At 42.3% G+C, this 26,527-nt stretch overlaps 1 protein-coding gene and 2 long non-coding RNA genes across 7 annotated transcripts; 2 read left to right on the forward strand and 1 right to left on the reverse strand.

The window, feature by feature from the left end:
• Positions 1-935: 935 nt before the first annotated feature.
• B4GALT4 (beta-1,4-galactosyltransferase 4) lies at positions 936-18,333 on the reverse strand. 5 transcript variants are annotated; one of them, XM_023260195.2, is made up of 7 exons: positions 18,029-18,333; positions 14,761-14,993; positions 12,302-12,489; positions 7,351-7,473; positions 5,179-5,283; positions 2,212-2,310; positions 936-1,913 (listed from the first exon to the last, which is right to left on the reverse strand). In XM_023260195.2, exons 1-7 carry the CDS (start codon positions 18,279-18,281, stop codon positions 1,781-1,783), a joined length of 1,134 nt encoding a protein of 377 aa, XP_023115963.2. In that variant the 5' UTR covers positions 18,282-18,333; the 3' UTR covers positions 936-1,780. The 5 variants fall into 5 exon arrangements, with proteins under 5 accessions (XP_023115963.2, XP_023115964.2, XP_023115966.2 ...); XM_023260198.2 differs by having other exon boundaries at positions 1,775-1,913; positions 2,212-2,302; XM_023260196.2 differs by lacking the exon at positions 2,212-2,310.
• On the forward strand, positions 9,583-12,660 carry LOC123379965. Its single transcript, XR_006585086.1, has 2 exons — positions 9,583-10,765; positions 12,212-12,660. It is a non-coding gene; the product is annotated as an uncharacterized LOC123379965 (long non-coding RNA).
• Positions 15,531-19,508, forward strand: LOC123379964. Its single transcript, XR_006585085.1, has 2 exons — positions 15,531-15,724; positions 18,327-19,508. It is a non-coding gene; the product is annotated as an uncharacterized LOC123379964 (long non-coding RNA).
• The last annotated feature ends 7,019 nt before the right edge of the window (positions 19,509-26,527 follow it).

Here is a 26,527-nt window from a genome sequence, read left to right on the forward strand (position 1 = left end):
TAAAGATTCTGCAGAAAAGAGAGAGAATAGGAACATGAAAACCACCATTATTTTCTTTGCTAAATGGAGAAAAAACACAGCTTTTACTTGTCCCTACTAAGACGTAAAGCAGGCCAGCCCTAGGTAAACCTGTCCTATCTATAAAATGTATCTTCCTTTCAAATTCTCATTCCCCACTTGGGAGGTGACTGCTGCCTTTCTTGGGAGCCCCAAACCCTCCTATTCCCTCCCTCTCCCTGTTTGGGAAGGACATTATTTACACTTACTGGCTAGCACTCGTTCATGTTAAAGTTTAACGATTAAAGTGTCATATAATAAGGATGGATGGAGAGACCCTGGGGCACGGTTGCATTAATGCTTGCTTAAGAACATCCACATCTACCTTATTTATGTGCCCATTCACTCATGCAAACAAAATATTATTTCTGTTCTGACCCAGCATCCATTTCCTATTACCTTCCTTAGATAATCCTTGCACATCCCTGCCCCCCAACCCCAGGAAGCTCAGCGGTATTGGTGGCTTCTCTCCCAAATCACTGCTGCTGCCCAAGTCAGTGCCCCGGCCCCACCTTCCTTATCAAAGGCTTCCCAAGCCCTGGCCTCCACCCCTCCTATCCTATAACCAACCAGGTGTGCCCCAGAGGCCAGTCCTGCTGCACCCAGTGCTGATGGTGGGGAAGGAGCAGGCACAAGAGGATGAAGAGAACAAAGGCATGATAGGCCCAGGAGAGGAGATGCAGAGGCAGCTGCCATGGGCCTGCCGCCAGTTGACAAAGGGGAAAAACAGGAAGAAGGAACAGAAGGATACAAAAAAAAAGAAAGGGAGTAAAGGAACCCAGTCTCATTTGCTTATAAACTGCTGAGGATTATGGATACTGAAATAAACACATCTACAGGCCTCAAACAAGAGTGACAAACCAAGACTAGGCACCAAAAGCTTTTCCATATTTTACTACAGAGGTACTTTCGATCTATTATGAGTTAATATGTAATTTGTAAACAGCTAATTCATATCCTACACGTACAAAATCATTTTTACAAAAATACTTTAAAAACTAGTAGATAATGTGTTCCCTGCTGGGCTATTCCTGGGAAGACATGTCTGGGCAGGTGACCCCCAGGACAGGGAGCAGCAGCAGTGACCAGCACAACTGTGGCTGCTTCTCCATCACTGTCCTCCTCCCAGCCATTCATCCTCAAGTTCACCGCATCTTGATTCTTCACCTCTCTCCTCTCTTCTGCAGCCTTCTTCACACCCGGGGCCCAGCTCTTCAGAGGAGCGTGCAGGATAAATCAATAACAGGTAGATTTCTTCGTACCTTTCTACCACAGACGAGAACAATTCTGGTTCTCTGAGACATTCAGCAATCCTATTTCCTGTGGGCTTTCTTAGCCCAAACTTAAATATCCTTCAATCCAAGTTCTCAAGTAGCTAGGCTTCATGGTATTCTTTGAATAGTCCTTTTATACTCAGTCCTTCAAGTATCTGTATTACAAGATTTAACCCTCAGGGGGAAAACAACCAAGAAAGCTGTCTTCTTCCAATTGTTTTACACCCCGTATTACTTGGAGCTCTGCTAAGAAAATACAAAAAGAAAAAGTTCAGCTCAATAATTAGCTGCAACGAGTTCTTAATGTGTGCTACTAGTCCAAAAATTATTGGTCTCTAGCCCAAAATTATTGCAATAAAATATTCAGTTCTTCCGAATGTGTCTAGTCCAAAATTACTGCAATAAAATATTCAGTTCTTCCGAATGTCACCAGAAGATCCAAGGTCACGTTATGCACCAGACCAGAAATCCACCGTGATGTTGGTATATAAAGGATTATAATCCACAGAGAGTAATTTATAAATACAACTAGTCAACCCATCTGTTCTCCAGACTTGTGACACCTGATGTAAGAGCTTCATCCTAAAGATAAAAAGAACAGTGTAAATGGTAATGCAAGAATTTAACATATATTTCCATTGCTTTTTGCCCTGCCCCCAAATTTGACAAAAACATCTTTGTCAATTATCGTACCATCTGGATTTCCTGCTGCAAAAAGTTAATTTTCCCCATCTAAAGTAACAGGACACCAATGATAGCCATGTGTTCACGTGTCAGACCTCATGTTAAGACCCTAGGGGCCCATGATGGGAAGAGTCAATGCACCCAGTCTACAGGACAGAAGGACGCACAAGTAACACGGACACAATGCAATACGCACCATCCATTGCTAACAGGTCCTTGGCTAAGCTTCAGGGTATCTATGAATCCTCCCATAGTGCTGTCTGTAGGCAGGAGGGTACACACCTCTCCTAAGAGTCTCAAACAAAATCAGGATATATGTAGAAGAGGATGAATGAAGCAGAACCTGACTTCGTGAAGGAGTCTGGGGAGGGGGTGCGGAGAAAGTAGACATGACTGAGGCTTAGGAGAAAGGTGCAGGAAAGGACAACCAGGCAGGGTCATCATCCCATGCAAGATGCAGAGACATGCAAAGCGGCAGAATGCGCTTCAAGAAGCAGCAGCAATTGCATGGCTGGAGCCCAGGGATGTGGGGAGTGAAGCAGGTGGTGAGCTGAATTGGTCTCTAGGATTTTGGGGTGAAAAGCACAACGTTTTGGTGACAGTATCAATGTGGACAGAGATCAGAAACACAATGAGCTAAGTAAGGTCAGAGAAAAATAATACAGTATGATTTCACTTGTATGAAATTGAAAAATATATAAAACTAAACAATCTTTTTCACAGGGATACACACCTCTGGAAAAACAACAACAACAACGACAACAACAACAAAGAAACAGCAGAAATAACGATCATTATCACAAGTAATAATCACAAAAATTCAGGAAAGCGTGACCTCTTGGGTTGGGGGAAGGAAATGGGTATGGGGGGGGGGGGTGGGTCACAGGTAACAAATATAATTTGGGTGGTGGGCACTACCACTGTTCATGGTACCAAGAATCTTCACACTTTTCAGACAATTTGTAAGTATTATTTTGCATCTATTCCATAATTAATTTTTTTTTAATTTAAAGAGAAAAATGCACCTCTATGGACAAAGACTAGAAAGACGCATGGAAAACAGAAGTAGCTGTTTTGTTAAAGTTGCAGATTCTAACACATGGGCTAAAAGCCTTTTTTTTTTATTTTTATTTATTTATTTTTTTTAATTTAAATCCAAGGCAGTTAACATATAGTGTAATAATGATTCCAGGAGAATTCATTGATTCATCACTTATATACAACACCCAGTGCTCATCCTAACAAGTGCCCTCCTTAATGCCCACCACCCATTTAGCCCACCCCACCCCCCACCCAACGCCCTGCCAACAACCCTCAGCTTGTTCTCTGTTTTTAAGAGTCTCTTATGGTTTGTCTCTCTCTGTTTTTATACTATTTTTGCTCCCCTTATGTTCATCTGTTTTGTATCTTAAATTCCACATATGAATGAAATCATATTTGTCTTTCTCTGACTGACTTATTTCACTTAGCATAATATACCCAAGTTCCATTAAAAGCCTTTTAATATTGTTTTAAAGTATAAGGTCTAACAAAGCCCTATAATATTTTAATACTGTTTTTTTAATGTTTATTATTTATTTTTGAGACAGAGACTGAGTGTAAGTGAGGGATGGACAGAGAGAGAGGAAGACACAGAATCCGAAGCAGGTTCCAGGCTCTGAGCTGTTAGCACAGAGCCCGACACGGGGCTTGAACCCACAAACCATGAGATCATGACCTGAGCTGCAGTCAGACGCTTAACTGACTAAGCCACCCAGTCACCCCTAATATTGTTTTAAAATGTAGAAGAAAATATCAGAACAAAGAACTGTAGATTCTTCAACTACAGTCCCATAAAGAACTGGCTTATCTGTCAGGTTCCTGGGTGAAAGGTCTAATTCCTGGGGCAAGAAAAGTATATGGTAAGCCTAGAATAGCTCATCACATAGGAGCACAGGTAAGGGAGCTCTCAAAACTAGTGTAGTTATGTCAAAGGACTCAGGAGTCAGCCTGAAGAAGATTCCACTTGCCAACAATGAGATAAACTGAGCATTGAAAAGAATATTAACTACATCCTGAAGGATGCTAGGGAACATCAAGTCATCATTTTGAAAAATGAAAAATCAGCACTGATTCTTTCCCTTTATCTGCCTTTTCTATAAGAACCATACCTTGGCATACTCAAACAGATGAAGGCAAGGCCTTCTTTGCAGAAAAATCTATCTAATAAATGCAGAAGGCATGATAGAATATCAGAATTTTGTGATTCCCAATGGAATAATAAATATATTCAATGAGCACCGATGGCTGATAAAATCATCAGGTGAAAGACTGATGGGGAACCTGGTTGGGACTGGTAGCACCTAAATCCACAGATCAATCTTAATATCACAAGGACCCAACAAGCCATCATATCTTCCAGTTGTGATACAAGAAGAGAGATGTGACATCATTGATGAAGTGTTCTAACCCTGAATAGTACTGCACTCTGTTCAAGCCTCCAGATCTAACTCCCAGCTTACAAGGCAATGTAGAGGTCAGAGGCACATATGAAGTTATACCACCAGGATGCAAGTCACAAAATCCACAAGGTATGAAATTGCAGGAGACAAATGACCTGATTTGTTCAACAAATAAAATGCAGCAGGCAAAAGGTAGTAGAGAGGTAATCTACAGACTGAGAGATTTCAGAGAGATCGTCCAAATGCAATGTGTGGATTGTGTCTAGATTCTGATGTGAATAAACCAACGGTTAAGGGAAAAGAAATTATGAGATGATCAAGGAAATCCAAACACTAAGTGGATATTTGATGATATTAAAGAAGTACTGTTAATTTCATTTTAGGTATACTGGTTTCTTTAAGACTTCTTATATTTAAGGATACATACTGAAGTATTTACACAGGATATGCTGTGATATCAGATTTGCTTCTAAATAATCTAGCGGGGGAGGAAGAAAAAGCAGGAGAAGGGAGAGAGGATGTGAGTTGGTAACTGTCGCAGCTAGGAATGGGGCACATGAGGGTTCCATACACCACTCCCTCTACTTTTGTGTCTGTTTGAAAACTGCCTTAATAAAAAGCTTTGAACAAAAGAAACTGGCTCATCTGATTGAATTCAGCAGACCTCACTGACAGAAGAAACTAAGCAGGTAGCCTGCCAGCCATATGAATCCAGGACTTACCGTTCTATATTCACCTCATTGCCTCTGTCTCTAGTGTGGAAGATCATTGTATATTTACCCACATTAGGCATTGGCCGGATTATTTTCATTCTATGAAGCTCAACCCTAGAAGAATAATAGAAGTGTTTTTTTAAAAAAAGTCTATCCCACTTCATCTACCACTAGATACTTAAGAAGAATCATTTGCAAAAATTTACATATATGTACACACACACACAGTCACACAGAGCTTATTAGGATATTAGAATATTAAAATTAGGATATTAAAAAAAAGCAATCTTTTAACATCCGGCCTCAGGCAGCAAGTCTATAAAAGAATCACATTTAACATTTATTATTGGGGTAAAAGGGGAGGTGTCAATTTGTAGTTTGTCATTTTCTAAAACACCTCAGGAAACTTTTATGTTCAAGTCATTGGTTTATTCACAGTTATTAGTCAAGAACGACTCTGGAGACCATGATGTTCTTCTCAAATGAAAGCAAAACCGGGGTCTCCCCCCTGCCTTGAAGCTGAGGAGGATCAAGAAGATAGTGAAGTCACATAATACATGCAAGATTCTATTAGCCATCCCATCTGGACAGTGAAATGATTTGGGGAACATGAGGGATACTGTTTACCTCTAGTCCTTGCTACTCTTGCCCAGAAATCTATCAGGTGCCCTGTGTTTACTTCATAAGCCACAGCCACACAGGCTGCCAATGGGCCGGGCCTTAAAGTACTGATGCCCATCACTAAGACCATTCCTATGGAGCCTGTGGTGAGGGAAATCCATTCTCTCCTGCCAGAAACATTCCAGAGACTCTCAGCCGAGACATGGGAGCAAGACCAACATGGAGCCCTGGCTCCTTCACACTAAAGCACTGGGGCAGTTCTGGCAGTCACACATCTATTACTTCAGAACCCCAGCTAAGAAATGTCCTTCATAGGGGCGCCTGGATGGCTCAGTCGGTTAAGCATCCGACTTCGGCTCAGGTCATGATTTCACAGCTCATGAGTTCGAGCCCCGTGTCGGGACTCTGTGCTGACAGCTCAGGGCCTGGAGCCTGCTTCTGCTTCTGTCTCCCTCTCTCTCTGCCCCTAACCCACTCGCATTCTGTCTCTATCTCAAAAATAAAGAAACATTAAAAAATAAAATAAAAAAGAACTGTCCTTTCTAAGAGGCAACAGTAGGAGGAAAGAGGGTCTCCCAATAGCCCCCAAAGCCTTATTATAAGAAGTCTGAAGATACTCGCCTCAATTGAGGCTATTGAATACTTATTCTTGGGAGCTAGGGATAAGATTGGGTCACAAAACCCAAGTTTGGCAGGGAGGGGGGAGCTGAGAGAAGAGTCCAGACATACTCCCTTTGAGCCCCCAGAGCAAAAAGTAGTGCAAGAGAGCCTGAGGGTAATGCCAGCAGCCCTGAGTCTGGCTGGGGTGTCAGGCCAGCAGTTGCTCCCAGTGTGGGGGGCTGGCTAATGCATAAGGGTGAAAGGGAATCTTGGTCTGATCCTGGGTGTGCCACTCCTCACAGGCTGTTGGCATTCTCTGCTCTGGAAATTGAGAACTGTGCCAGGATTCCCTGGTGTCTGGTCAAAAGCACAGGCTTACAGGAGTGTCTGGGTGGCTCGGTTGGTTAAGCATCAGACTTTGGCCTAGGTCATGATCTTGTAGTTCCCGAGTTCGAGCCCCGCATCAGGCTCTGAGCTGACAGCTGTTGCAGACTCTGTGTCTCCCTCTCTCTCTCTGCCCCTCCCCCACTCAGGGTCTGTCTCTCTCTCTCTCTCTCTCTCTCTCTCAAAAGTAAATAAACATTTAAAAAAAAAAAGCTACAGGCTTACAATAGGCTCTCTGGCCACTTTCCTCAAATTGCAGTTTTGCAGAGTTCTGGACCCTGTCTCTGTAAGTAATACCCACCAAGTCCGCAGAAACCCCCATCAACACTTCTGCTCTCTAAATACCCGCAGGAACAAACGACCCTCCATCATTTCTGAACTGCCAGTGGCGAACGGCAATTTGGGCCATCCTGCCCTCCCCCTGCCCCCTGCCCCCTGACCCCTTTTAAGCCGGACTCCACGGCCTTATGACCTGCTGGACTGGCATCTAGAGGAACTATCCACAAATGAGGGTTTCCAGAGCCACCACTGATAGACAGCAGAGCCCCATGAAGGGGACCTATCCCTGTTGTTCACCTGAGTCTGAGGTCATCGTCTTCGCCTCCCCATCCCCAGTAGTTGTTAGAGAATCCATTCACCTTGAAAAATTGCTCTCTGCTTAGGGCAGTAACACCCCCAAAATATCCGTTGTAACGTAACCTGGAGCAAAAGAGAGGAGAGAGAAGGTAACATTAGCACAAGGCCATCTGTTCTCCACACACTCTTCAGAAATCTCTATTTCAGGCCTGGCATTCTAGGAACAGTCTGAGGACCATGCACTTTCATCCATCCACCCCTACTTGACATCCACCTCCCCCAACGTTCCTGGCCTTCCCTGTCTGCCCTTCTTTCCTGTCAATGTAAGTGCTCACGTCTGCTCACTAAGCAAAGTGCTATCCACCTGTTACTGTGAATGTTTGTGTGTGGAGGTCTACAGAGGTACCTGTAAATGTGCAGCACGACATCAGGGTGAACAACAGATTTCATCTCACGTGCCAATCCAGTGAATAGTAATGGCTGCCAAGGACACGGGGTTAAGAAGGATTCTGAGGCAGCCTCCAGGTTCAGCATGAATGAATGCCATAATGAATATACTGGTTTTTTTACTTTTACTTTTTTTTTTTTTTTTTTTGGCGGGGGTCAGGTAGAGAGGACACAGCTCCTGCACACACTTTGTATACAAACTCCACTTCTGTGCATGCAAATCTCCATCTCATTGTCTGCGTGGTGGAGAAGCCAAGGCACCTCAACAATCCTGAGGTTTCTGGCTTGGGTAACAAGGTAGATGATACAGTCTTAAAAAAAAAAAATAGAGGGGCGCCTGGGTGGTTCAGTCGGTTAAGCATCCGACTTCGGCTCATCCGACTTCTCACGGTATGTGGGTTCGAGCCCCACATTGGGCTCTGTGCTGACAGCTCAGAGCCTGGAGCCTGCTTTGGATTCTGTGTCTCCCTTTTTCTCTGCCCCTCCCCCACTTGTGCTCTGTCTCTCTGTCTCTCAAAAATAAATAAATGTAAAAAAAAAAAAAGTTAAAAAAAAAAAGAGTACACAGAACAATAAGAGGAAGACAGTGAATTATGTTTTGGATAAGCTGAATTTGAGATACCCCTAGTGCTTTTGCTAGTGGGCAAAAGGATACAGGGTTCAAGTTCAAAAGAGAAGAGTGGCTACAGATACGGCTTTGGAACTAAGATGTCAAGAGGCAGTAGCTGAAGGGGCAGGAGTAGGAGACATGGCCTGAAGACAACATAGTAGGTGATAAGAGAACACAGAATGGAGCTATGTGGATACGATAAGAAAAAGGGAAGGGAGAAGAGGTCAAGAAGGACCTTGAGAGGTCAGAGAGCACCTCCCAGTCATACGGACTCTTATGGATTATTTGCACACAAATTAGCATATCTGATAAATAAAGGTAACCCCTGAATATCACACTGTAACAATTCAGAAATGCAAATGAGGGCAGCTTAATAACTTAGATGTTACTAAATAAAAAGATATGAATATATGGAGAATTTCTAACTTTAATTAACTTCACTCCAAAGTATTCCAGGACCAATTAAATATTTCTGCTTTGCAGGGCACCTGGGCGACTCAGTAGGTTAAGCATCCAACCCTTGATTTTGGCTCAGGTCATGGTCTCACATTTGTGAGATAGAGCCCCACATCGGGCTCTGCGCTATCAGCAGATAGCTAGGGATTCTGTCTCTCCCTCTGTCTCTTATCTCCCTCCCCTGCTTGCACTCTCTCTCAAAATAAATAAAAATAAACTTTAAAAAACAAACAAAAGGAAAGATCAATAAACACATAGGCATTGCTATCTAACAGGTGGAAGCAGTCCCAAAAGCCAATTTGTAATTCAGCTATTTCTATGTTCTGAGTATAGATGGGGAGGCCCTGTTTAACCCACAGGGGAATAGATTTACTTATAACCCCCAACCTAAAATTCTAGAAAATGGTATTACAACAACCTAAAGTAAACAAAAGGAATGCAGGGCTCAGAAGGCAGCTGTTACTGGCCAAGACAGCCACTGCAGTGACTTGAAGCCATGGCCACTGGACTCTGACAAGGAATTAAGGACCTGAGACCAGCAGCTTCATCAGGACACCGAGCAGCATCACTGCCCAGGCACAACCTGCCAAGCACCAACAACGGGTCACCAGAAGAGAACCAGCATCACTGATTTGGGAGTGATGTATTAAATAACCACTATCCACTGTGTGCAAAACAGCTGGCTAGATGCTGTAACAGGTAGGCCCTGCCCTCAAAGAGCTTATAGTCTAACACAAGAGGCAAACTTCATCAGCGTTCTGAGGAAGGAGATGCCGTGCATCAGGGGGCCGGCAGGTGGGTCTGGGAGGATTCAGATAGGTAGGAAAATGGTGGTCAGAACTCCATGAGGAAAAGTGGAGAGAGACACAAAGGAGGGCTGTCTGGGAGCACCCAGAAAGCAGTGTAGATGCAGTGGGAGGTACCGTAAGAAAGGTTTAAGGAACTCTTAGTTTCCCAGGTGTTTCTTAGATGGCTAATGTCTACGTGTTTATTGATCTTTGCTTTTGGTTTTTCTTCTTACCGGGAAAAGCTTAAATATTAAATTGGCCTTGGAACAGTTTTTTTTTTTAAAGGGCTGTAAGGCCCAACGGTAGGGAAAACATAGTCATAAAATAACAGTAGAGTCCTTGAAGAAAGCAGGCAGGTACCAAAGGAATTCTTGGCAGTAAAATTTCCCACAGGCTGGTCCAGGGCTTCATCACTGATCCATAGTCAGTAGGATAAACAAGATTTATCTCTGGCCTCATCAGAGTCTGAGACAGGGCAAATTACTTCAAGTGCTTCCCTCTACAGGGTAAAAACTTCTTGTACTTCTCCTCATGGGGCTGTGGTAACAAGGATTAAAGCTAAAGTGGGTGGGGTTTTAAGCTCTGTGACTCAGTGAAACGTAGTTACCAGCAGGGAGAAGACACTTAGCTACCTTCAACCCCACCTGCCCTCCAGGCAACTAGAGAGGCTTTGCCCAAAGTAACAAAGGTAAGAAGTAGGTAAGCGGAGATAAGAGCAATTCCTACATTACTTGCACTCACCTCTCTCTGGCCCCAGAAGATGAGCAGTTTACACGATTCATATAAAGAAGTAGAAAAATGTAAATAACAAACAACCAGGACCAGAGGAAAACTTAAATCAGAACAGAAGATCAACATGGGAAATATATTAGAACTCTGATCTACAGATAGATTCTTCTCTCAGCTTCTGAAAGAAAGCCATGGGTTTGGCTCAGAACTTCTTACATCCAGATCAGAAGAGAAGACACATTCAATCACCTGATTCCTATTAAGAAAACCCTGCCAGTTACTCAAAGACGACAAAGGCTCTCTGATATCTAGTTATAAAAGAAATGTCTGGCCAGTTACAAGAACAAATCAAAACATCAAGATTCATACAAGGGCTGTTTTTAGAGTAAGTAGCATCTGATTGTGGCACTGCAGTTTTGCTGAAAATTTATTTCCAGCAGAAAAGCCCAAGAATTCAGATTCTTGAGGTCTGGCTTAAAAAAAAAATCTAGAATCCCAACAGAAAGTCTTTAAACAATCCCGTGTAGCTACACTCTGAAATAAACAACGAAAACAATCTTGTGTGATTATAATGTCTTATCACAGATGTTCAGAAAGAATTGGACCCTATGAAAGGGTAAAAGTACAGGTATTCCGTGTTATATACATGGTGATAGCTTATTAATTTTACGCATATGGTTGACATGCTTCTGAAAATGCCAAGGTACCCCGACATAATAAGCTGCTTTCTTCCATGCAGAGGTGGCTCTAGGAGACCAGAAAACAAAATGTCCAGGGAAGAATCAGGATATAATTCCTCAAAGGAAAAAAATCCTGTGATTCTCTTCCAGACCCCTCCCCTGCCCTCTGGCCCCACTATCCCTGCCTAGTTCAGGAGCATGGCATCTCCTCTCCCAGCTTCTCCCCTCTGCCTTGCTCCACTCAATACACTAAAGGCCAGCAATGAGCTTTCTCCTGTCATTCTTCAGCTGTAACCATGTGTCAGTCCCTTCCACAGGAAATCCAACTTCCTCAGCAGACTGAACGAGGCCTGCATAATCTGCCTACCCTCATCTCTTGCCTCTCCTCCCTCCACCATCCCAGACATTCATTTTCCAGCCCAAATGAACTACCTGCGTTTTCCCCCAAAACCACGCCATGTTCTCTCTTGCTTCCACGTCTTGGAAGCTGGGAAATTCCCACTGTTGCACAAGATGAAGGTGCCATGTTCTCTGGGGAAGAGCTTTAGACCCTTCCGTAAGTGTTTCTTAAAGACCTTGTGTGCTCACCCATTGTGGCTTATTCTAGGCATTTGTTTATATCCCAAGTGTTACACAGGGCTTGGGTTCAAAGTCAGTAAGGCTGAACAGAAGCTATGTGTCTGCTCAGAGGTGGAGGGGATGGAAACGAAGATAGAAATGATGGTGTCTAAGCAATTCTCACAGTGGTTGTGAGAGTGAGGAACTTGTCCTGGGTGTCCTGCCCCTGAACAGACTACTCAGTGGATATGCCCTTCCCCACTCTCCCTCAGAACCCTGGGAAGATGTCACAGTCTGAAAAGAAGAGTCAGTTTCACAACAGAGGCCTAAACGTTGACCGAAGGGGCATGCTCTTGTTGCCTGCTAGAAGGGGAAGTCAGGGACACCTACTCAGTGTGGACTTGCTTGTGAAAGCTGCACCATGGGGGCGCCGTGGGCGGGGCTGGCCCTCATTTGCAATGCCTGGATTGCCTTCCCTATCCTGTTCTTTCCTTTCCTCTTTCATCCTCTGCCAGGGTTGGTATAATTCCTGTTTTCAACTCTAAGTGATACGTCCTGGACCATTTTTCCTGTTCTTTATTTTTCTATAATAGTCTGGACACGACGCCCCCCACAGCTTTGATGACAACAGAGCAAGTTTCTCCGCCTACGCAAGCCCTGGGCAGAGCCACCGTACCGCTTACCTGTACCCAGTGCTGTTCCGGCCAACCACCAGATGCTTGGGCTGCTCCTCACACTTATAAATGTTCAAGTCGTTCTCGGGGACCAGGTCCACATCGTGGAAAATAAAGCAGTCCCAGTTTTCATCCTTGAGAGCTTCTAGATAGCCCACATTCAAGAGTTTGGCTCGATTAAACTTTTTACTTCCAGCCTATAGATACAGAAATTAAAACTTGAAAAGCTCCAGAGATAAGGTTTCACACCATGCCTCTCTTCAGTTCAGAGGCAAGAGCTGGAATTATTCTTTCCAAAGCACAAGAATATACTTGTGACATGAAGATCTAACAGAGTAGATGTGATCATAAAAGACCACTTGCTTGTGTGTTTGTTTTTTTTTTCATATACACTTACATTCTAAAAGCTATAAACATGCCTTGAAATGGACAGTTGCTGCTTAATGCGTATAGAGTTTCAGTTTTGCAAGGTGAGTAATTTCTAGAGCGTGCTTACACAATACTGTGAATATACTTCACACTACTGAACTGTATGCTTAAAAACAGTTAAGATGCACTTTTAGTGACTGTGAACCTGGAGAGATTCTGGCAGGGTGTCAGATTTCACTGTTCTCCCAGCCCATCAACCTTGCCTTGAAGCCCCTCAATAAAATGGTTTGATCCAAAAAAAAAAAAAAGTTAAGATACTAAATTTCATGTATATTTCACCACGATTTTTTAAAAGGTCATACTTTTAAAATACAAATAAAAATAACTCAAAAAAAATTTTAAAAACATACATTTATTCCACATAAAACCATAAACCTTCTTACATGGTAGTCATGCCAATTACCATCATTGCTTTACTGTTTAACTTCTAGCTAATCCAATCTTACCCTATGTAACAAATTTGCACTAAGCTTCTAAGAGACACAGCTTACCAGAAAAAAAAAAACAAAAAAACAAGAAATCTGGACCTATAAACAGAAGTTATTGGGGTGAGGGGTGGCTCAGTCAGTTAAGCGTCCAACTTCAGCTAAGGTCATGATCTCACGGTCCGTGAGTTCGAGCCCTGCGTCGGGCTATGTGCTGACCGCTCAGAGCCTGGAGACCGTTTCAGATTCTTTGTCTCCTTCTCTCTGCCCCTCCCCTGCTCACACTCTGTCTCTCTCACTCTCAAAAATAAACAAACATTAACATTTAATGGCAGAAGGTAATCCTCATAGTGACCTCATGGAAAGGGATTCATCACTGGGTAAGAAGAGAACACAATTCAAACAATAATATGAACAAAGCTATGTAGTATGAAAAAGATTTTACGGAATTAATTTTTTATGGCTATTTGGATCAAATTCCTTATGAATAAATTCCAGTTTAATAAACAGTTTATCATAACAGAAGTACAGGCAATTCTCAAGTTACCACAGTATTTTCCTGAAAAGAATAACAAAGCACACATATTTTTTCTAGTCACAAAATACTGTACATTGGGGGGTTGCTGTCCTGAGTAAGGATGGAGAATGACTAACAATGTTAAAAAGAAAAATAAGTATAAACCAATAGTAAAATTTTGTTTCAAATTGTAAAAAATGGCCCCTGGTTATTAGAAAGTATACATTGGAGAACTGCATCTTCTGATTTGTCGAAAGTTGTCCTAAAACAAATACTGCTGGTTATAAAATGCAGTTAATGATTTTGAATATGAAGCATGCAGTTAATGATTTTGCATTCTTGTCATCTGTAAGGATTTGAGGGGAAATTATTTGGATGGTCTGGGACAATTTGGGGGAGCTAGACATGGATATTTAAGTGGATATCTTATTTTTTTTTCAATAAACATTAATACCAAATACAGGCATCTTTCATCAGCCACTCTACTTAGAGCTAAATTCTTCAAAAGCAGCCTACACTTATCACTTAATGTATACCTACTAAATTGTCCTCTGGAAGCCTAATACATGAGTCGAGAAAGTGAAAATGAAACATAAAATGTTTTATATAATAAAAGTTATAGTCAGAAAGGAGGAAACAGTCCTAGAACTCCATGGCTATTAACCCAGTAATCTGTAGGATCCCCTGCCTAGATCCCCACTGAATAGCGATGCTCAATAATGAAAAATTCCAGCATCTCATCGTGCAGTGTATAGCAGCTGCAGGAGGAAATATAAGGTAAATCTCAGGAGAAAATCTTTGGGCAGTCATTGGCTAACACAGAAGGGCTCACACAGACAAAAATAAAACAAACCAGACTTCCTCCAGAAGTTCACATCAGAGGCAGTAAAATTCCCAGCACTTAGTCTGATTATTCCACACGCTGAGACAAGAATTTCCTTTACTCCTTTAATGGATAAATGAGGTAGGAGACCTTTTCTTTGGTGACAGTTTGGTGCTCCTTTTACCTAAGATACCCAGAGGGCCAAGTCCCTCGGTCTCTCCTCACAGAGAGGAGGACTGGGAGGGCAGAGCCTGGGTGTGCCCCCCACACTCACCTGGTGGATGACGTAGATGCCATAGTCCAGCTGCTGCCTCTGCAAGAAGGGATGGAGGTGTTCGAGCAGGTACAGCAGGTGTTTCTCTCGGTTCCGGTGTGGAATGAGGATGGCGACCCGCTGGGAAGCCCTACATTCCTCGGGGTGATACCGGCCTCTGTGCACTTTGGGATTTTTTGCCTCCACTTCTTCCAGAGTGAGATCTGGTTTGAAAACGAGCTTGTTTTGGCCCCCTACAATAAAAACAGGACACAGGAAAGAACAGTAGCTGTCTCATCAAGGGCTGATAGGATTATATGAGCACTGACCTAAAGCCCTTAGAACATTGCCCAGCACACAGTGAGGACCATGAGTGTCAGCTTTTATTATTATTACTTTAAAGCCTCTTTTGATCATGAACTATAACCAGAGTCATGTGACCCAGGGTATTTTCTGCAAAAGCAAGTAAATAACATATGAGAGCATTCTCTTGTGGTGGGGTAACCAACTCTGGGTCTGTGATTCATCTGTACGGAGGAGATGCATTCTGTCCCACTGACCATGGTCAAGAGCCAAGATCAGGGCTAGACTGAATAACTTCAAATTTGCTCGATCCCCTTTTCCTTCTCAAAATTAAAACTCAAGAGCATTCCATGGAATCAAGCTCATGGTCAAGGCCATTTTCCCATTCTTTCCATGAGCTCCTGGGAGCTATCCTAGCTCCCTGAAGGTAAAAACCATGAAAGGAAATAGCAACTAGCCTCCTGCTTAACCCAGCAGTAACATGTACGTGCAACATCACAATTCTCCCATTGTGCATGGTAGCAGACATCCCAGTGGAGCATTTGCTCAGCGAGTCTGGACACAACCTAACTAGATGAAACCCAGCGCCACCCATGGGAACCGACCTCATGCAAGGCTTTACAGATCAGGCTGAAGACACTGGCCCTCCTCCTCAATCTGAATTAATAGGGAATACTGACTGGTAAGAGAAGAGGCAGAGCTTTGGATAGAGAACTCTGCCACGCTTTTTTTTAACTCCATATATACTGGCCGGGCCATAACATCTCAAGATGCTTGCATGTTGTGCCGTCCTCTCCTGAACAAAGCAGTCACAGTCCCCTCCAATGTGTAAGTCACCACGCCTTGCTCCATGTGACCACTGCTGTCCTGGCCATGGCTGCTTAGACCAGGCTCCAGTGTCCGTGAAGTGGCTGAAAGACTCGGCCCAATGGCACCAAGGGCAAATAACTGCTTCCAGCCACCTACAGACAATAACCAGCCTCTAGGAAAGAGCCTTTCCTGAAGGTGTGACACATGGAGTTGGCAGGCAGAAATGCCCTAAAAACAAACAGTAAGAAAGGGAGTGACGTGAAAGGCAAGCTACCAGAGCAGCTGCCAGGCCGTAGAGCAGCCGGAAGATGATGGTGTGGCTGTTGAGATGGTTTCCCATGTAGCCTGTTATCAAGCCCCACCATGTGAGTTAACCCACGCCTCTATTCTTGGCCCCTGAAAGAGCCCCATGCGACAAGTCTGATATAAGCTAGTCCCCTTGCTCACTTTCTCATTGTCTTAACTTTTCAGGTGCCCTACCCTTCTAGAGCCTGCTTCCATTCACTATTAGTCTCCCTACCACTCCCTTGGCATCTTCTCCAATTTTGTTTCTTCTTGGGTCACTAATGGCCCATGTTACTTCATCACTACTTTTGTCACCTTCTTAATCCAGGTACTTCCTCAGTATTATGTCATGGCCCGTGTATTTTTATGAAAACTTTAATTGCTTAAACATGTTGTGAGGATTTTGAACAAGGGAGACAGTACAGTCAGAAGTGCAGTTCAATGCCTCATTTTCCTATCTCAACTTGTGTAACTTGTGAGCAGAACAATTTCCCTCAGGTAATCAGGAGTGATATTTTGGCTGTTCCATGACTGAGTAAAGAGAAGCAGTATGCCAGTAGAAACACAGCACAAGGCTGTGATTCAGTGAGGAAAGAGAGTCTGCAGGTTTCGTTCAGCTAAGAGCAAGAAGCCACCCCACAGGGGGCTACTTTAGTGTATGTACTTTTCTGAGACAGAAGGGATCTCAACTGGATTTTTGATGAACAAACAGGAATCCACCAGGCAGACAGAGATTGAGGAAAGGCATTCTGGAAAGAGGAAACAGTATAAGGCTCAGAGGAGTATCTGGAGAACTACAAGTGCTTTGATGTTCTGGAGAATCAGAGGTCTCATAGAATCTTTGTGGATTATATCTAATATCGCTGTGGAGCTTTTCCTCTCTAATCAATGTGTTCCATAGAACCAATTTACCATTAATTTATTTATTATTATTATTATTTTAATGTTTATTTACTTTTGAGAGAGAGAGAGGCAGAGTGCAAGCAGGGCAGAAAGAGAGGAAGACACAGAATCCCAAGCAGGCTCCAGGCTCTGAGCTGTCAGCACAGAGCCCAATGCCAGGCCTGAACCCACGAAACACGAGTTCGTGACCTGAACTGAAGTTGGACGCTTAACCGACTGAGCCACCCAGGCACCCAAACCAATTTACTGTTAATTTAAACTGAAAGGCAAGACATCAAAGGGGAATCAGAACATACAATATATTTAAGAAATAAACACTAAAGATGACATTGAAAAACCTACTCAGTCCTGTCCCTTGACTGCATACTTCTGACCATGGGAATGCTAACAGATATGACATGAGTGGATTTCTCCACCTGTGCCCTTATGTCCTGTGGATGCCAGGAGAAGGACATCCTCAGGCGAGCTCATTGGTCTCAGGTGGAAAAGGTAAGACATATGGAGCAGAGCCACCAGCCTAAATCAATGCGCCCCCCCCGGTTCATCTAGCAGACTTATGAACGAAATACATGCCTGTGGATGTGAGACTTCTGTGGCTTGATAATAAAATTGGGTATGCTCGTATAATGGAAAACTATACATCAGCAATATAGACACATCTCACAAACATACTGTTGAACAACAAAAGCCAGACACGAAAGATTACATATCGTGTTCCTAATTATGTAAAGCTTAAAAACAGGAAAAATCTAATGGATGGTGTTAGAATCTTGAAGTAAGGGTCATGACTGAAAGAAGCACGAGAACTCCCAGGGTTCCAGAAGGATTCCAGTTCTTAATGTAACATACTGATGACACAGGTATATTCATTTTGTGAAACTTGACCAAGTTGTACACTTCTGATTTTTATGCTTTTCTGTACCTATAAATGTGATATTTAACTAAGAAGTTTACATAGCACTTGAAAAAAAGGAAAAAAAAAACTTACTGAGGTATGGAGACACAGAAGGGCAGTTGTTGAGGTCTGCTTCTTTCACGGATGCTTCCTGAGTCAGAGTTTTTCCCTTCCCCCAGACTAGGACCTTGTTGAAATTGGCCATGAAATCCTTTGCTTTAGGAATCTCCTGAATAGCACCCACAAAGTAGTTACTGGTGGCCCACCCAAGCACTGTCAGGCATAAGAGAAAAAGCAACAGTAACCGGAACTTGTAGGAAAGGTGGAAAGTCATGAAGAAGCCCATGTCTGTTATTACGTGAGGATTATGTCTCTCTCCACTTCACTGCAGGGGAAGCTTCGAGTTCAACTCTTGTAATCTGATGGCAAACTTGGTGACAACTGAAGATGCAATGCCTGCTTTTGTTCAGTAATTCCGCTCCAACAATCTCTGGAAGGCAATCACAAAGACATGTTGTTTCACATGGAAATCCTATCCTGAATGATTCACGTCAGTGCAAACTGAAAACCTATTCCCAGTGGATCTTGACTAACAGGAATGGGAATTCTCCAATGAGGGGTTTGAGATCAGAAAATCGGATTTCAGAGGTCGAAGGTTCCAACCAACTATACATCCCAGGAGTTACCACCCAGGCTGTCTGTCACCCAAGAGGAAAAGGCATTTCCAGATGTCGCACAGGAGGAGAGGGCAAAGAGGAAGCTGTGAAAGCCTCCTCAGTACGGAGTCGGGCACGACCCAAAATACAGCTCCCCAATTTTTTCTTTAGTGGCCCCTTCCTAGCATAGCTTTAATGGACGGTTAGCAACATGTAAAAATCTTGTATTTTGACTCAAAGAGAAAATAAGGAGAAAGACAAAAGCTCTTCTCTGTGACAGCTAGAAAAACACGTTCCTCAACAATAGGCATTAAAGTCCCGGATGTTGCAGCTATAAATGTTACATTCACAAGGAGGCACTGGCACAGGGCACATCCCAACAGGTGAGGGTGAGGGCAAGAAACATAAGAGAAGGCCAAGACAGGAGCTCAGTAATCTGTAAGACTAACAGGTGGAACTACAGTGCAGTGTTTAAGATCAGTGGTTTGGATTTAGGCAGAAACTACAGCTGCACCACATATCAGCCATGACACCTCAAGTCAGTCACTTGACTAACTTTAGTCTCCTTACCTGTAAAATCGGGATAAAAACAGTACCTCCCTGGAGAGGTTACTGTATGACTGAACAGCCTAATGTATTAATACATAAAGTGTAGCCCATGCCTGACGCACAGCGAGCGCCAACTACGTGCTGACCACCACTGTTGTTATTGTCCTGTTACTTACATAAAGTGACTCTAAGGATGGCCAACAGGTGGGCACACTGGTGGCTGCCCCAAGCACCACTCTATCATACTGTATTTCTCACTGCCAGCTGATGAACTGCCATTCTTCACGAGCATGTGGTGGAATAGTGTGAACTCACTTCTGAAAGGTCACTATCCTCTCCATTCTTGACAAAAATCCAGTTTCTGAAGCCACAAAGCTGATGGCCCACTCTGGACCACGTGAACACATTAAGGTGATGAAGGCTACTTGGCAAGTCCCCCAAGGACACAGCCAGCAATCCCCCCCTCCCACATGTTCTCTGCATTGCCAAAACCACATCTGCCCTCAAATTCTAAGTGTGCTATCAGAAGGGGATAGAAAATGCTAAAGCCACGGCAGCGATAATCTCCACAGCCAAAAATGCCCTCAGTTAAATGGATAGTTAAATGGAGACCAAAATATTTTCTGTGCCAAGTAATAACATGAAAACAAGTATGATCAAATCTTAAATAAAAGAAAAACAGAAATAAACTGTACATGTGTATGATTACCACTCAAACTACAGAAATAAAACTCCAGAGAGAAATATTAGCCAAAAGCTAACGAGAACTACATGAAGAGTAGGGATTAGCCAAGGGTACTTTTTTCTATTTTTGGAATTTTGTATGATATACTTCTGCCCTTTTATAGTGAAAATTTAGTTGTTGAATTTTGTCCGTTTTTTAAAATTAGACATAGGGATCCCTAGGTGGTAATTCAATGTGAAAAATAAAAACAAAACAATCTTAGCACCTCTTGAGATAATCCCCTAGTTACTAAAGGGTAGAATTCCAAAAATTTAGCTCTAGGTTAGTTTGAAGGCAACCCAGAAAGCATTTCTCTCTAGATTCAACGTTATAAATGAAGATTAGATTCTTGAGTCAAGCCACAAATGAGATTTGACTCAGGAAGCAACTAAACACTATGGCCTGTGTTTAGGGTCTTGTGAAGGCATCGTAAGAAATGATGCCGAAGGCGGTAATAACAGCTAATAAGAGTGATTGATTTGTGCATCTACTCTATGGCACGTGCTGAAGTGAAATCATTTGTATTAACTTACTTCGCCTCTCAACTTTGCAAGGTAAGAATCGCTAGTCTCATTTTATAGAGGAGAAAAATGAAGGGAGATTAAGGAACATGCCCTCGACCACACAATTAGTAAGTGGTGGAGCTGGGGTCTGAACCCACAAGGCCAGGCCCAAAGCCTACCTCTGACACACCCTTCACATAGGCATTTTGATCTCTTTCCTCATCTAGGTACCTGGGTGCACCCAACACAAACCCTTAGAATATGCAGGATTCCCTTTGGCAGCCCCTCTCTCTGTCAGCCTCCTGTCCCTTTCCTTGGGACTGTGTTGGCATGGCTTTCTGTATCTGTTAAGTCTACAGGTTCCTGGGGCCAATCAGACAACATTTTGGGGACTCAACTATAGGAGGCTTAACTGCTAGAATTGGCAATAGTGGTTTTTTAAAGTTTTGGTTTGTTTTTTTTTTTTAATTCCAGTGAACATACTGTGTAATATTAGTTTCAGGTATACAATACAGCGATTCAACACTTCCATCTCAATCTTGGAAAATTTAGACTGAGAACACTGCTCTTCTAAAAGCTGCTTATGGAGGGATGGCCCCCTGACAAGCCAAGAGATTTCTGATCACAGAGGTACTATAGTGTTAGAAGCAGAAACGAGCAAAAAGCACACAAGTCTAGCACCCCCTCCTTTTACAGAGGGAGGAAGAGTGGTTTAGAGAGATTTAAAACCTACCCAAGCAGTGGCAAGCTGGGAACAATCGCAGGCTAACATAGCTCAACTGCAGCCTACAGAATTTGTCCAAAGATAAGAAATTTATTACAAAAGCAAGGAACCATTCTTAATGATTACTTCATAATTAGCCCTTCACTGCTAACTCCATTTCTTAAGACATCGATCTAGTTAAAAATAATCACTTCCCCTTTTCCCCAAGCCTTAGTGCTATCCTCAAACCAACTGTACAGGGAGCCAGCACGAAGGAAGCTCAAGTGTGAGGTCTCCTTGGTACCTGGGACTAAACATCTGAAGTGTGAAGGGTCTCTAACACTGGTCCAAAGATCTTTCAAGAGAGATCTCCTGCCCACCCTGCTTATCAGCTGAGTGACTGAGGGCAACCCTTCTCAACAACTTTATCAAGCTATTAAACATAAAGATATATATGTACTTATCTTAAAATGTTGCTATAAGAATTTAATGAGATGTTCCACCCAAACACACCTAGTACATTCCCAGGAACGTAATAGTTATCAATCAAATCTATTTACCAATGTGATTTATGCTCAAATTTTATCAGGGTGCCAAGCAACATAATGCTAAATTTGGAATTACATTATGAAGTCCAGATAATTTTCCATTTCTCTGTAATTTATTTTTCTTTTAATCTTTTTTAACGTTTATTTATTATTGAGAGACAGAGAGTGAGCATGGGAGGAGCAGAGAGAAGGAGAGACACAGAATCTGAAGCAGGCTCCAGGCTCTGAGCTGTCAGCACAGAGCCTGACTTGGGGCTCGAACTCACAAACCGCGAGATCATGACCTGAGCTAAAGTCAGACACTCAACCGACTGAGCCACCCAGGCACCCCTATTTTTCTTTTAATGGGTAATATATTACCTTTATGATTTAAAAAAATCATGATTTTTAAAAGCAAGTTCTTTCTAGGGCAGGTAACTCTGGGTTAATGTTTAGGGAACTGTCATTAGACTGGACTTATTTATAATAACATTAAGTAATTGACAGACCTTGAACCTACCCTTGAAAAGTTTCCTTTTTCAATCAAAAAACAGACAGGAAAATCATGACTGTAGACAATAAATTCAGGTAACGTGAAAGAAGTTATTTTAGGGCAAGACTCTAGAAGTCTGTCTTATAGTTCAAAATGATGAGGCTTTCAAAACTGGTTTTTCCTCCCCCTCAATTCAACCAGTCTTTTCTGAGCATCGGCTATTTTCAGGCATAGTGCTAGGCACTAAGGGGAGAAAAGGGAATTAAGGTATAGTCCTTGCACTTAGAGTTTATTTCAATCCTTTCTTAAATTTCAATGAGTCTTTTGTTTTTTTATTTATTTATTTATTTTTTCAACGTTTTTATTTTATTTTTGGGACAGAGAGAGACAGAGCATGAACGGGGGAGGGGCAGAGAGAGAGGGAGACACAGAATCGGAAACAGGCTCCAGGCTCTGAGCCATCAGCCCAGAGCCCGACGCGGGCTCGAACTCACGGACCGCGAGATCGTGACCTGGCTGAAGTCGGATGCTTAACCGACTGCGCCACCCAGGCGCCCCAGAGTCTTTTGTTTTAAAATATGCCAGCCCCACCCCTGAAAATGGAGGAATAGATGAAATAAGATTGGCAAAATATTGAGATGTATTGAATTAGCTGATAGGTACCCAAGGGTTCATTTTGCTTTCCTCTCTACTTTTGTGTATGTTTGAACTTTTCCATAATAATGAAAGAAAAAATCTGGCAAGGAAGATAAGCTATAACTAAAGATAAATCAGCATTTATGCTAGGTATCATTTTTGGAGAATCTCTACACATACAAATCTCTGTACCACAGGGGATGGAGGGAGAATACTAGGTGCAGTCCACAAATATTTACTAAACATTTATGCACCAGAAGAAAGGGTGTGGTCTTCATTTAGCAGCCAAGAGTGCCAAGTCAGAGTTCTAAACCCAGCTGTTTTCCAAACCCATCTGGTGGTCCTTTAAGCACAGAGCCTCTCAGGGCATGGCCCCAGGCACATGATCCTACTCCCATAGGCCTCTCTGGAGCAGCAGCAGGGGAAAGGCTGGTACTCTGCTACTTGTTTTACTTTCGCAGAGTTCCTGAGAGCTGAGTGTCTGCACACATGTTGTCCTACCTTCTTTGGGCCTCTGGTATTCGTTCTTCTATTTATAGCTCCCTTACCTGGCTGCTAAGTGATCGCTGCCCAGACCCTGAAGAAGCAATGATTCCCCGAGTTCGGGGTAAGGATGGGATAGAAATGATGACAGCCACTTACAAGCACAAGCCATTTAAACTCAGAGCCTGAGCCCCTAATTGTAAGCTCCAAAATTGTAAGCATTTAAGCAAGAAAATGATGATGGCATTGCATGTTAACCCACAGAATACAATGAAGAGTCCACAGTGATACAAATGATCAAATAAACAAATGGGAGGAAAAAGGGCAGCTCTTTCTTATAGGAAACTCTCAATTAATAAGGAAGCAGGAGGTAGAAAAAAAATCACCAGGCAAACACCACTGCAACAACTGCTGCAGACAAGATCCATCAATGAGAATTAAAATTAGTGGATGAAAAGTTGAGGATAAACAGAGTTTGCATAGTCTCAAGTATCTCCCCCAAGATAATTATTAGTTGCAAAGGGAAAGACAATAACTTCACAGCAGAGTAACATAGATTTCACCCTAAGTGATCAGGTTTAGTATCATCAGTGTTAAGACCTATCAACCTCATGAATCAGTGATATATTGAACTCCACAAAATAACCAGTACTCTCCAAAAGGGTCAAAATAATGAAGGACAAGGAAAAACTGAGAAACTATCTCAGATGGAAAAGACAAAGGAAAAATAACTAAATGCAATGTAGATCCTGGATAGACTATGGGAACAACAACAAAAAATTATTAGCAGGAAAATTGATGAAATCCAAATAAAATCTGTAGTCTAGTTAATAGTACTGATAATTGAACCACGGTTATGTAATGGTCTAATATTAGGGGAGGTTGAGTGATTTCTCTGTACCATTTTTGCAACTCCTCTCTAAGTCTAAAATTAATTAAAAATTAAAAGTTAAAATTTTAAAAGTCAGAGACTGAGCAAAACCCAAGTCAATATACAGCAGTTAAGTTAACTTAATTCTCAAAGAGAACCATTGTTTTTTGTATTCCTGGACCTCAAAATGACCTGACACATAGCAGGTGCTGAATTTGGTAAATAATCAGTGACCTTCTAGAGTACACTAGTTGAAATACATAAGGACGAGAAGGAAAAATAAAGATTAATAAAGAAGAGAAAAAATTAAATGGGTCTCAAATTCCATTTGGGGAATGTTTTAAAAACTGAAAAAGGCTCACCCCCATGCTGGCTCCCCTCAGGTAACTAACACCAACACTCTTCTAAGAGTAATGAGCCCCATCTCTAATAAATGGCACTTCCTCTCGGTCATGCCCACCGCCTTCTGCTCCTCTGCCATTGTGTATTCAAAAGCAGTGCCTCTCTCACCTGATTCTGAAAGGAATTGCTGCTTAGACCATCCCTTCCATCCGGAATTTACAGAGCACACAGGAGCAGTGTCTCGCACTCTAGGCAAGAGCTTCCAGATGGTCCTGCAATAACTGTTTCACGGTAAAAGTCACCACAAAACAATCAGGAAACAAGCAGTAAATTTAACTAGCAAAGGACTGATGTTGTTTTATATAGTAAATGTTATACAGCATAACAGAGTCTGTAAGAATTTCTGATGGGGGCTTTGAATGGAGATTCATTGTGTATGTCTGTGTCAAGTTCAGGTATCCCAGAGAACCCTGCAGGGGGGTCAGTCAGAGTTCCCTTTCTGCAGTCCTTAGGGGCACACCAATGTGAAGGTTTGAGAAGGCCTAAGGTAGTGGAAAAAACAAAGGCTCTGAAGTCACAAAGAGCTGAGTTCAAATCCTGTTACCAGATGCATGAATGGCTTTCGGCAAGTGACCTAAATTTGTGAGTCTGTTTTGCTATTTATTTAAAAAGCATGTTTAATACATGGTTCCAGGAATGCCTCTTACCAAATATGGCGGGGAATGTTAAAATTGAAGATTGCTGGGCCCTGCTCCAGAGCTAATGGGTCAGAACAGCTGGGCCTGGGACTCAGGAAAATGATTTTTTTTTTTAATTCAAAAACTATTTTAATGTTTATTTTTGAGAGAGAGACAGACACAGAGAGAGAGAGAGAGCGCGCATGCACAAGTTGGGGAGGGGCAGAGAGAGAGAGTGGGAGACACAGAACATGAAGCAGGCTCCAGGCTCTGAGCTGTCAGCACAGAGCCCAATGCTAGGCTTGAACCACGGACCACGAGATCATGACCTGAGCCAAAGTCAGCCACTTAATTAACCGACTAAGCCACCCAGCCCCCGGGAAAATGAATTTTTAACAAGTTCCCCAAGTGACTCTTCTACCTATTAAAATTTGAGAACCACTGAAATAAGAGAATGAACCTAGAAGGCAATAGATCCTTTACAAATGTTAATTTTCCTTCTAGTGAGGAAAAGTAGTGAGAAGATATGTGAAAATGAGATTTTAAAATGCATTTGAATAGCTTTTAACTCCATCACTTTATTCTAAGGAAATAATCAGAAAGGCAGACCACAATATTCAAGCCAACATTATACAAATAAACAAAAATTGAAAAGAATTAGAATGTTAACGATATAGAGCTGATTTAATTAATTATGGTAACTCCATATGCCAGAACATATGCTTTTATAAAAAGGTGTTTAAAAAACTTAACTACATACGAAGGTGCTCATGATAGCAAACTGGAAAAAAAAACAGAATATAAAAATGTACACAGAATACAATTCCAGTTATTCTCTAAATGTATGGTGTGCATTTGTCTTTTACATATACATATACATATATATATATACACACATACACATGTATGTGTGTATGTGTGTGTGTGTGTGTGTCAGAAAGAATGACTGGTGGTTGTTTGTTAATTATAGGATTTGGGAAATTGTTTTTTCCCATATGTTCTAATTGTTCTAAAATGGGGTTTTTGTGGGGCGCCTAGGTGGCTCAGTCGGCTAAGTGTCCAACTTGGGCTCAGGTCATGACTCACAGTTCGAACCCTGCATCAGGCTTTGTGCTGACAGCTTGGAGCCTGGAGCCTGTTTCAGATTCTCTGTCTCCCGTTCTCTCTTCCCCTCCCCCATCCATGCTCTCTCTCTCCAAAATAAATAAATAAATAAACAAACATCAAAAACTTAAAAAATAAATTAAGTGGGGTTTTTGTGATTAGAAACATTTTTTTTCTAATACAATGACTATATAGATTTCCTTCAAAATACATTAAAATTTATAGGTAACACAATAGATAGGTAGTTGTACAAGATACAAGACTGTAACCTTCAGCTCTATAAGTTTGGCAGCATTCACATAACTTTTAAGGAAATCTGTTCTA

The sequence above is a fragment of the Felis catus genome, chromosome C2 (assembly GCF_018350175.1).
Source record: "Felis catus isolate Fca126 chromosome C2, F.catus_Fca126_mat1.0, whole genome shotgun sequence".
NCBI lineage: Eukaryota > Metazoa > Chordata > Mammalia > Carnivora > Felidae > Felis > Felis catus.